Consider the following 12,060-nt stretch of genomic DNA (forward strand, 5'->3'; position numbering starts at 1 on the left):
GGGAGGGAGAGAGAGAAAAGGGCAGAATAAGAAAAAGATTTATTTTCAGACACTGGCACCTGGCTCTCTTATCAGGATTGACGTGAGACAAGTCGGCGTCGAAGTCTAACAGGATTCGACATGTCGATTGACGTAGATTAAAATGTTTGTGCTAAAGGGGACTTGTCATTTTATATTGCAGCTTTATATTTTCGTTGTGTAAATTGTAAAATTTTGCGAAAAGAAAGAAGGATAGTTACAAAGATTAACATTAGAAATATCGAGCGATTATTCTCAATTTTCTATTGTTTGTATTAATATTATTTGTGTAAAAAATAGGATTCTGAAATTTTTCGAATTTATTAAGCGAATAAATTACTATGAAAGTAAAGAAAATGATAAAAAACTAAATATTTCATATTAGTGTAATGGATATAATTACTAAAAAAATCAAAAAATTTCAGTATCCTCTTTTTTATACAAGAAATAAAATTGATATAAAAAAAATATACTTTTAACGTTAATCTTTATTTATCCCTATCTTTATTTCTCTTCGCAAAATTTCAATGAGTAAAAAATATTGATATTTTTCTAATGCTAAGGCATAAGATAAGTATAGAAAATTAGTTAATAGGAGAAGAACATGAAGATAAAAATCCAGACTAAAGTTTACATGAAAATTATGCAATAATTGGGTACTTGTAATATTAATGTAAATTAATGTAAAATGTAAAAAAAAAGAAAACTATAGTATTTAAAATATTAAGATAAGAAAAATAAGAAATAAATATAGATTTAAGTAAGGTTTTAGTTAGCTATTAATTATAAGATGGGTGTGTGAAGTTAAAAGTAATTATAATTGTAAATCCTTTCTTGGCAATTAAGCTGAAGAAATAAATTTCTATTCTATATAGCATTTTACAATTTATCATTGTCGTAATCTCATTTCAATTTCTGTTTACAAAGAAATACTGTTTTTTCATTATATATTTTTCCATATTTGATATCTTTATTACTGCATACATTTTTTTTACTTTTTGCAAGTATAAGATCGCAAACATCATTATAATTCAAATGAAACGATATCTCCTTTATCCACTTGTCATTTCGTGAACCACCGCGCCCCATCGACGTTACAATCTGCACATATACCGATCTTTGTAAGCATGATCGTCGTTGAACTTCGTCGTTTTATCGGTCCCATCAGTTGGCAAGCAACTCCGACCGCGTAGCGCAATCGCTCTAGCACTGTGTTCATTACCGAAGATGACTGTATCATTTGTTTCTGCGCGTGGAATCAAAACGTCTCACAATCAGAGTGACGCGCGGCGACGTCTCTCAATCGACGATCGATCGGGCAAATTCGATTCTTTGCATGCAACGCTCAAAGTGCTCAAAGATTTGTCTAGTTTATTCGCGCGTATTACGGGGCCTTGGCACAGTCAAATATCTCTCGCGTATTTGGACGAGAATGTGTTAATTACCACTAGGTCCATACCAAAAAGGTGCTAAATAATGACTTTTTAAGAGCCGAAAAAACCGTAGGTCAATGTAACATTCCAAGGACGGTTTTTATTTCTTCCGAATTGTACAAGAGACCGGAGTCATATCGATTTTGATATCTGAATCTTCAATTTCGTCTCCGATATATGTTCTTTCTCCTTCCCATATAAAGTTTAATCATGCACGAAAGTAGATAATAGTGAATAGCGAATGTCATTTGATTCCATCGATGCGTGTTTATAGACCAATATGTCGCTAATGAGCCTCAATATAGCGTTAGAAAAAAAAAATTGATTGATCTTTAATGCCGCGCGGCGTCTTATCTTTCGGCGAAAGCTCCGCCGTGACAATCGTCGGGGATATCGATCGTCGATCTTTGGCGAGCGATCGCGATCATGGCCGGTGTTATTAAATGATTCGCGACGGGGGTTCTTGTCGGCGCGTCCTCTGATGATCATTTATATGGCCCACTGGGGCACCTCGTTAGTCCCAACCAGGAAACAGAATCGTCCACGAGTCATCGCGGAGCCCGCGTATACAAGGTGTATCAAAAATTGCGTACGTATGCATACGTTGCGCATATGTTTTGTTTTATTTATATTTGAAGTTTAAAGACTCCCCCCAAAGACTTCCAAGTGAAGCCGATCAAGTCGATCGACTTCAACGGAAACAAACTTAAACGTCTTATCTCTTCGATTTCTATCTTTTCACTTACAATAGAAAAAAACATTTAACTTGCAATTATTAATATCAAAAAAGCACTGTTAAATCACTGTTTTAAAATAATTTTATTATTTTCAATCTTTTTATTTTTGACAAAAAAATTATCATTAAGTCATTTTCTATTATTATATAATAAAAAAAACAAATTATTTTTAATTTTTGAAGCATAGTTTCAAAAGTAAAAAAACATCCACGTATTATTTAGTAAATAATAAGTTAAATGTGAGTCTTAAATGTAAACACATTTTCTTAAATTAAATTCCTTGTTTATCTCTAGTGTTTTAATTAAATTAACAATTTGATCAGGAACAGTGGCGATCTAGAGAAATGATTAAAAATAACTCAAAATAGATATCATTTAACATTATGAATTTAACAGTACACAGCTATGAAAATTATACCAAGGTTTATGTTCTATTCAAGGTTTACAGAAGCAAATGAGTCTTCTCGCCTTACGATGATTGATAAAGGAAAAATCGAAGTTATTTATATCTACAATTTAAAAACCTCACAATACATATAAATTGTATATATAATTATTCAAAAATATTCGCTACGGATTTAAATAAATAGACCGTTCCTGCACTGAGAAAAATGTCTGGTTGGATTAATTGAAATTCTAACTAAAAATAGAAATAGAATTTTCTAGTTAAATCTACTAGAATTCTAGTTGACTGGAATTTTGATTAATAATATAATTATAGTCTTCTAGTTCGTCGTCCATTTTCAACCACTTTTTTTAGAATGTAGAGGATGTTTTGGAAAGAAAGACTTTCTAACAATGAAATCGTCATGACGAAGAAGCGAGTATTAAAGAAATTCGTCTGTTATAAAGACAGGGTCGCCGACGTCACACAAAGTGTGTTCTCTGCTTACATATGCGATTCGAATTGACGAGTCTCAAGAAGCAGGAATACTTGCTACCACGTGTAGCCTAAGTGCCACGTGGTACGAGTGTTTCATACGTATATACATATGTATATGTATAGCTGACTCAAAAAAAAAGGAGCATTCGCGAATTCGCTGGTAAAAATAGAACTGGTTACGTACAAACAAGTGGTCGCAAGAATTGGAACAACGCACAACGCAGTGACTCTACAAAAAACTTTTGTGTTTATCGCGCGATCTTCGCGTTGGACGATATTATAACTCTTTCTAATGATTTTAATAGAAATCATACATGCTGTGTCTTATGGAAGTGACATCAAACACGATTCCAAAACGGTGAAAGCATTATCTTTCGATATATTTATCTTTCGATGGCTTATTTTTTCTACTTCAATCACGTGAAAGGAAGTTTAACAATTAAGTTTTACAATTCTGTGAATTTTTATAAAGCTGTTGCAGTAAGAAGAGTTAAACTCGTACACAGTAAAAAACTTTGTTTTAAGACATTTCACATGTCCCAAACGGGCCACCCAAATTTTTGTGTTAATTTAACATAATGCATATGTTAGAAAGTAACACAAATATTATGTAAAAAATTAACAAGAAACGTAATACTTTGACACAATTTAAAAACAAATTTTATGTTAAATTGACATTTATAATATTAAATTTGATTAAAATTAAATGTTATTTTCACATTTTTAGTTTAGGTGATGCCTCTGTGATATTTAACATATATATGCAATATATAGATTTAACAGATATTTACTGTTACAAAGAGAAAATAACACAAAATATCTTTTTACATATAAAATATATAACTAGTTGCAAAGAACATATTTCTTTAGTAAAATTGACATTTATAATATTATATATTAAATCAAGACACACATTTATTCATTTATTCTTAATTTATGTAATTTAAAATTACATTATTTTTATGTTATTTGCTTACTTATTTATAAATTGTTAAACACTGAGAAATGTTAAATGTTAATTTAACATAAAATATTCAAATAACATAATCATATTATGTTAAATTAAAACTCAGATATGTTAAAAATTCAACAAAAAAATTTTAACAAGGATGCGTTTTAACATAAATACAAAATATTTTTCACTGTGTAGTGTCAAATATTTACCAGAAATATGTAAAAATGTAGAGAATACTTTCAAGTTTCAATAGTAAATTAGCAATTAAATTTTTGGAGTTATATATTATAAATTAATAAATAAATTAATAAATAACAATTAATATTAATATAATTAATTCTCCATTTGCAATTTTAGCTTTTTTGACACAAGCAAAATTTCATTATCAAATTTCTCCATAACAAAGAATGGCACAATTTCCCCTCCTAAAATATCGTATTAAAAAACTATTTATTAATAGATTAGAGATTATTACAAATAACCACATTTTTTGAAAATCTAAAATAGTAAAAAAAATCTTGGGCTGGACAGAAGAAATAAAAATACGATTGCAGGTAAAGGATTAAATTATAATCGCCAGTCTTTCTTTTATCAGCATAATTTTATCTTGTTCCTTCGCATGAATTCAATGCACGAGAAAATCATTAAATTGGGGGTAAAAACACAGGTGGCTTCGAATTGACGACAGCTGAAATGATCAGCAGCACATTTCCATACTTTCGGTTCACGATCCGATTTTCTACGAACAAGACGAACGCAAATGAAGATCAGCAAGCGCGATTCCCTCGCATGACTGATCGCCGCCTGGCGAGCTCGCATCTGTGAGAGAATCGAGCTTATCAGATCAAGAGAACGGAGAGGCATCCGATTGAAGACACGTGGTGCCGATTAATTTTATCGAAACAGTGTCTTTCCGCCAGGCAAGGAGACCGCTGAAAGTTTATTCGTCGGCTGCAGAACACTTGAGTGCGCACTTAGGTTTAATCGTCTTCAACTGCGGGACTTTTATACGATTAAAATAAAATTGAATCGAGAAGAAAAATTGAAACAAAAGTTTATATTAAATTGAAGCAAAGATTTAATTAAATCTTATCGGATTTGGAACTAAATAATTTTACAAAGACAACGAGAAAGAGGAGTATAAAGTACAAAAAAATTATCTATAATAAATACTCCATCGGCAATGAGTTAGTTTAAGAGAACAGTTTTTTAACTATAAATTTTTTAATTATAAAAAAATTCTGCCAAATTTAAATTTATAAATAATAAATAAAATACAATCCGATCCAATCTATTATAATAGAAATATTAAAGCTTTCACAAATATAAGAATTTTTTTCAAATTTTTATACAGTCTGAAGCAACGTATAAAAATCTGTAATAAAATTTGAAAATACAGGTAGAAAAATAATTTTGCTGAAGCATCTAAATAAGCTAGATACCGATTTGAAAATAATTTTGTTGGACCATTAAAATAATTATGTAGGATTTTCAAATATGATGAGTAATGTTGTAAAAAATGTTGACATTTTAGCAGTTAATTTGAGTGTCCTTTCTAAAAATTTTTGTAGTCTAACAAAATTATTTTCAGATCTGTATCTAAACTAAATTTTTAGATTTTTCAGCAAAATCATTCTCTCCGTGTAATCGACAACAATTTAAAAATATATATATATAAAACAGATTTTAAATAATTGTTAAATATATAGATTATAACGCAGATTGTAAAGTATCTAAGATTTTACGCTAATCTAAAATAATTATAAATGCCGTGCCTCTTCTAGGATTTGTCACGTTATACTGATTTACGCTACCGTTTCGCCTGACAGTTCAAAATATTGACGCGAGCACAAAGAAAGTGCCACACTCACCGCCATAATTTTCCCAGTGTTTTCGACAGCTCGGCGTTGTGAAGCTGGGGATACTGATCAGCCAGTTTTCGCCTCGCAGCTTGGGCCCATACCATAAACGCATTCATGGGCCTCTTGACGTGGGCCGCCCTTTTGTCGCCGGAGCCCCTGCAATTCGAAGACATTATCTTCATTGGAAACGATACACCTCTACAAATTTACGTGAACGTTCATAAAATTCTAAATATATTATGGAGATTTTTCTTTAATATTGTACTTGCAAGAAACATTTCTTATATATAGTGAATTTGATTGGATGTATTTATATATAAATGTTGTATGTGTATAAATAAAGGTGTAAAAATATATATTTAATATAAGTATAAAAATAAATTTTAAAAAAGACACGAAATCCTCAATACATTTTATTGTACTGTTAAGTAAAATCTGTATTTTATAATTTGAATTATTTGTACTTTACTTTTATGCAAATTAAATTAGTGTACAACGGCTTTAATATGCGCATTAGTGCGTCCAATCAAATTCGCTATTAGCCATAATCACTGTTGATTATGCCGTTATTCTAAATTAATAATTCAATCTGTTATATAGCTCGTAAGATTCTTACGCAACTAATTTTAACACCATAACTGCGCTCTTATTATTTTCGAAATTAACTGAATTAACGCTTAATATTTTACTGTTTCTTCCGGTATTTTAGTTTCTCTCGCAATACAATTCGATAAAAATATTTTTATAAATTATATCAACATACATTGACTCATGAAATTTATGAATCGTATCATGGTTTCATTCCAAAATTCAAGAATGAAAATGTGTTTCGATATACAACTGTCAGTACTGAAAAAACTACAGTTCACATTATGCACATTATAGAATTTCAGTACTGATTGTGTTGAATGTATATCGAAACACAGCCGATATCTATCTCAAAATAATAGATATTTCTTTGTTTACATATTGCATTGATATTATAAGGCTGTTGTCAGACGGCTTGCATTCTGCTTGCATTCTGAATCAATTAAGTTAATAGATAATATATTTAAAGTATCTTAGAGATATCAATTTATATAAGTCTTTATGATGTTTTATTGAATTTTGGGTCTTTCTGTCTTTTCTTAAATCCTTCGAATGGTTGCTGAGAACCTTTTCTGGAGGAAGACTTGATTATTCTCAGCTTAACTGGATGGACTTCAGATCTCTGCTGAGAAATTCTCGGGCAAAAAAGAAGTACAGATAATTGTGTACATTCAATTAATTTCGAGTCACGATATATTATACAGGAAAAGAAGAGATTCAGTGAGTTCCTTCAAACTTTCACAGAATCGCTAGAATCTCTGCTATGACTTGAAACGTCTAATAAGAAATCCTAATGAGTAAAAAACATTTTGAAATATTGCAGCAATGTTTTAAATTTTTTAAATATTTCTTGCTTATTAGAATACAACGTCGACGGATTTTTCAAATTGATAGAAATAAAAGCTAAATGCAACGGCTTGAAGGATTTTCTCTCTTCCTTCTCTCTATCCACCTATACCCGGTCGACCATTCTGGCGGATAATCTGGTGACTTGCAGAAGAAAATAACCAGAGGCGACGAGGCATAGTATATACATACACACGCACACACAAACACGTATCCGTATCGAGTTCTCGGCGCGGGCTACCCCCGGGTCATCCTGGCGAGCGGCGCGGAGCGTTTAAAACCGGCCTTAAAATAACACCGTGGCTGCCGACGTGTGACGGGTAGGAATGGACGTATCCCTTTCTTTCCGAGAAGATGACTTCATAAAACTTTTGCCCCATCTAGAGCCGGGGATCGACGTGACTGACGTGATTGCCGCGTCGGGAGAGATATCCTGGGTCTCCGTTTCCCCCCTTCTCTCTCTCTCTCTCTGTTTTTCTTTTTACCCTTAATCGAGGATTCTTTAAGGACTCACGCGCGGCCGCCCTGAGCGGACGGCCGTGAGGCGTGAAGAACGGTCGGCATACGGTATACGAGATTATTTTCTGTTGGAAATCGTTAGGTAGATAAAGAGACAGGCAGTGCTTATTATGCATTCTAAAATGCTGTCGAGGCAATCGAATTAAGATACGAAGGCACAGATCGGGTATAACGGTACTGACGATACGTAAATAATATCAGATTGGTGTATACAGAAAAATACATATCTATATGTAAGTAATAATTGTTTCAGATATTTCAAAAGTTCATGTATTCGCTTTATCATAAGCATTAAATTTATTGAAAATATATTCTGAATCTTATATTTTACTCAAGATTATTAAATTAAAATAAATTCGATTTATTATAAAGTCGTTCTTTGATCAATTTTGCAATAGCTTTGAAAAAAAATAAATTCTTATTTTGAGTATATAATAATTGATTTTTAATTTTTAATAAATTTTAGATTATTATCAAGAAAACATTCTTTATTAAAGATAACTATTGCTTAAAAGGTATAAAAGATATAAAGTAAATTGAGTAATCACTTTTTTTTAGTAAAAAAATGATATTTTTCTGTGCGTAAATTACGTATATTAACTTTCAAGATTTGTTTGCTTTGTTTGAAATCCTCAAAAATTTTTGTACTTAAAACTTAAATATATATTTAGGCGTTGAACAGAAAGAAAGCGAAGATTCTAAATGCAAAAAGTTATACAAGCAACGCGAACAAATCATTACTATACACGAGTTATTCGTGTTCTACGCATTTCTGTTCTTTGAAATATTAGGAGCACCTAGTCCTAATTAAGTAATGATCTTTATATACTTTTCTTACTTTTTTTAATACACAGCTTTATAAATACTTTCTAAAAATATTAAAGTATATATAAGAATCACTTAATAATTTTTATATATAACTCATAAAAATGATGAAAATTACTTTAGATACGAACTTCATTCTGTTCATGTAAAAAGATTAGAAAATCATCGTATGATTAAGAATTAAAATATACTATTGTACACTAAAAAAAATATATTAAATCTCAATACATATTTCTCAATTCATATTTGAATAGAAGAAATTCTAAACATTTACACTACATTTTACACTACATAAATAGTTAAATATCAATAAAAAACTTATATTATAAAAAATTTATATTAAATTAAATTAATAATTTTCATATCAAATAAATATATATTTACATTTAATAAATGTAAAATTATTCAAAGAAATATTTATTAAAATTTAGTTTTTTTGGTGTAATAAATGAAGATGGTTCGAAAATTGAGGACCAAGATTAATATACGTATAAAAGCAAAGTTAATATAAAAAAAAATCAAATATAATATATGAAAAAATTACGTTGCATTCTATGTTTCTATTATTTTGGTTCATTTTTTCCAATTTCAAATTGTTAATACTTCATCTTAAAAGAATGCAGAATTATAAGAAGCACATCTGTGATGAGCCGTGATGAGCCATTTCACGAAGATTAGAGATCACAAATGATTGGAACACTACACTGCACACTACATGGAAAAAATGTTCACGTATATTTACTGCTTTGAAATATGTTTATCATGATTGATTTCTGAATGAGATGAAAGAATCGCTCTGGATGATTCCGGCTAAGGAGTTTGAGGGGATAATCATGCTGGTAACAATAATTCAGGATGTAATCGGACCTATAAGCGTTCGATTCGCGCGGGGATTACACGGGGATAAGCGTGGCGAACGTGCGTAACGCGGGTGAAAAGGACTCTGGCGCGCGTCTCAAGGATTCGAAAGCGGTCCCGCGGTATATTTCGGCCTCTTTGAAATGAGAGGGGCGTTAAATCCGTGTGTAAACCCGTGGAGCCGTTGGTAATTAGCGTGGGCTCACTAACGAGGGTTTTCACGGCGCTCCTCGACGCGAGCGCGCGGCACACACGACGCGCGCGCTTTACCTGGATAAACGCAAAAAAAAAGAAAAAAACATGTATACGATGCGTGCGACTCTGCGTTCGCGATGAAGGCGTGGTACCGTGCAAAATGGCACGAATGTGCTGCCTTGCAACAGTAAGAAACGCGCGTATATAAGAACGACATCACACTAAGGCTGAAATCAGACGTATTGAAGATTGAGGATGAAGATTGAAGATTGAAATTTGACAATAAAAAAATTTTAGCTCCTATTTGGATTTGTCAAATTTCAATATCTTAATCTTCAATACGTCTGATGATTTCAATTCAATAAGCACGAGAAAAAATTTTCCTTGCTGTAGTTAATTTTGGATAAAATATATTTGTTGCCTAATTATAAATTTACAAACGGCAAAATATATATATGGTTTACTGTTGCTGCTATAATAAAGTATTACAGCTATATAAGCTATACATTAGCTATAATACCTACTTATATTTTAGCTGTCTATATTTTACACCTACGATTTAGTTAACAAACACAGTTTTTAATTTTTAGTTGCGGCAGCTACTTTGTTTCCATGTAAAAGGAAAATGAAAAGAACAATAACGCGACAATCAATAATTCAATTCTGCATTTTGAATACGATTTTCACCGAACTATCGTTGAACATGATTTTACATTTAAGCCTCCATCAGCCAAGTTGTACTTATAAAGCAAATCGATATTTTAATTATAGATTCTGATAAATAAATTTAAATTTGTAAAACGAATTTCTGTGATTACAGTAAATAATAAAAGTTCGTTATTAGAACTTTCACAAATATATACAAAATTTTGTTTCAGATTTTTATACAATCTGCAATGGAACAATAATAATATAAAAATTTGCGCTGAAATTCAAAGATCCAGGTTGTTAACGAAAGATAGAAAATGCCATCGCTAATGAAGGATTAATAATCAAAATATAATTTAGTAATTATAGCTTCTGTGAGATGCGCGATATATTCTCATGGAAATCCATGGGAATTAAAAAACCGGTCGATTTTATCGGGGCTCTATCGTCGGAATAAACATCGCATCCATTCCTCCTGAGATAACCCCGTAATTGAGGGTTAACGATAAGTGCGCGTAACGATACACTCTGTGATTTCTGTCGTGGCCCATTCTGCTCTATGATTTAACCGCGTACCTAGCCGCGTAATCGCTTTTCCTCGTTATTCTGAATTTTTCTGGAACCTTATCTTTGACGCTCGCGACAGCCGCGATCTTCTGGTCATTCTTTTTGTATACGATTAACGACATTGAGATTATAGGATGAAATCATAAGCCAGTCTTTTCATGATCATTTCCTTTCCGGAAAAATTGGCATTTCATGTTTCATTCATGATAGATTTCTAGCTGAGACAATTTTAAAGTTCTTATAATACGTTTTCAAAGAGAACACTTTGCCTCATAATACCATTTGCCAGATTGTCTTTTTATAGTTTTAAAGTCGATTCCTGAATTAAGATATATTCAAACTTCTTATTAAGATTTTCTAGACATCTATAAATAATTTTCTAGATATAGAAAATTTCATATCTTATAAAAAATTCTTGAAAAAAAATGAGATTTTACTTTTTAAAGTGAAATTTCACTTCAAAGAATTTAGAGAGTTAATTATCTTATTAGTTTTATGTAATATAATTCCGTGTTTCCATATTAACATTTAAAGACTCGAGTATTTCATTATTGTTGACCGTTTCTACCTTTTAGATTAATATTACATTTCTTGCGTGAAAAGGTAGGATTCTGAAATTTTTTGATTCTCAAAATTATGTTTTTTACACTGATAAAATATTTAATTTTTCATCATTTTCTACAATAATTTATTCACTTGGCCATTTTAATGATTAAGAAACGTTGCTATTTTTAATATTAACATAAGCCTCTATAAACGCTTTGATAAGATATTTTTCAGTTCTTGGAAACTTTTTTAATCTTCCTGATAGATTCTTTCATTCTATTTTTTTTTTTTTTACAGAGTAATTAATTGATCATCGTGACAACTAAAAATATTAGATCGCGGTATCGGCAGCCATTATGGCGCGGCAGTTGGAAGATCAGAAAGCGCGTTGCACAATTTTGCGCATATCGAGGTCACGCTCGCGATTTTATCGAGTTCGTCGGTGATCTAATGATTTTTCATCGGCTATTACCAAGTGAGCGTTGAGGACACCGATGACTTTGCTTCTAAAGTGCAGGAAGAAATAGCGTTTCATTTTTTCTCTTTCTTTTCTCCTTCCCCCCATTCTCTCTCTCTCTCT

General features: G+C 31.3%; 1 protein-coding gene across 1 annotated transcript in view; it reads right to left on the reverse strand.

Annotated features, from left to right (window-relative positions):
• The window catches only part of LOC105621003 (transcription factor SOX-9-like), a 22,072-nt gene that overhangs the window by 6,839 nt on the left and 3,173 nt on the right, over positions 1-12,060 (reverse strand). The window contains exon 2 of the mRNA XM_012202483.1: positions 5,898-6,044. Coding sequence (XP_012057873.1) covers positions 5,898-6,044 — 147 coding nt within the window. The remainder of the gene's footprint in view (positions 1-5,897; positions 6,045-12,060) is intronic.

This window comes from Atta cephalotes, assembly GCF_000143395.1.
Source record: "Atta cephalotes unplaced genomic scaffold scaffold00002, whole genome shotgun sequence".
In the NCBI taxonomy this organism is placed as follows: Eukaryota; Metazoa; Arthropoda; class Insecta; order Hymenoptera; family Formicidae; genus Atta; species Atta cephalotes.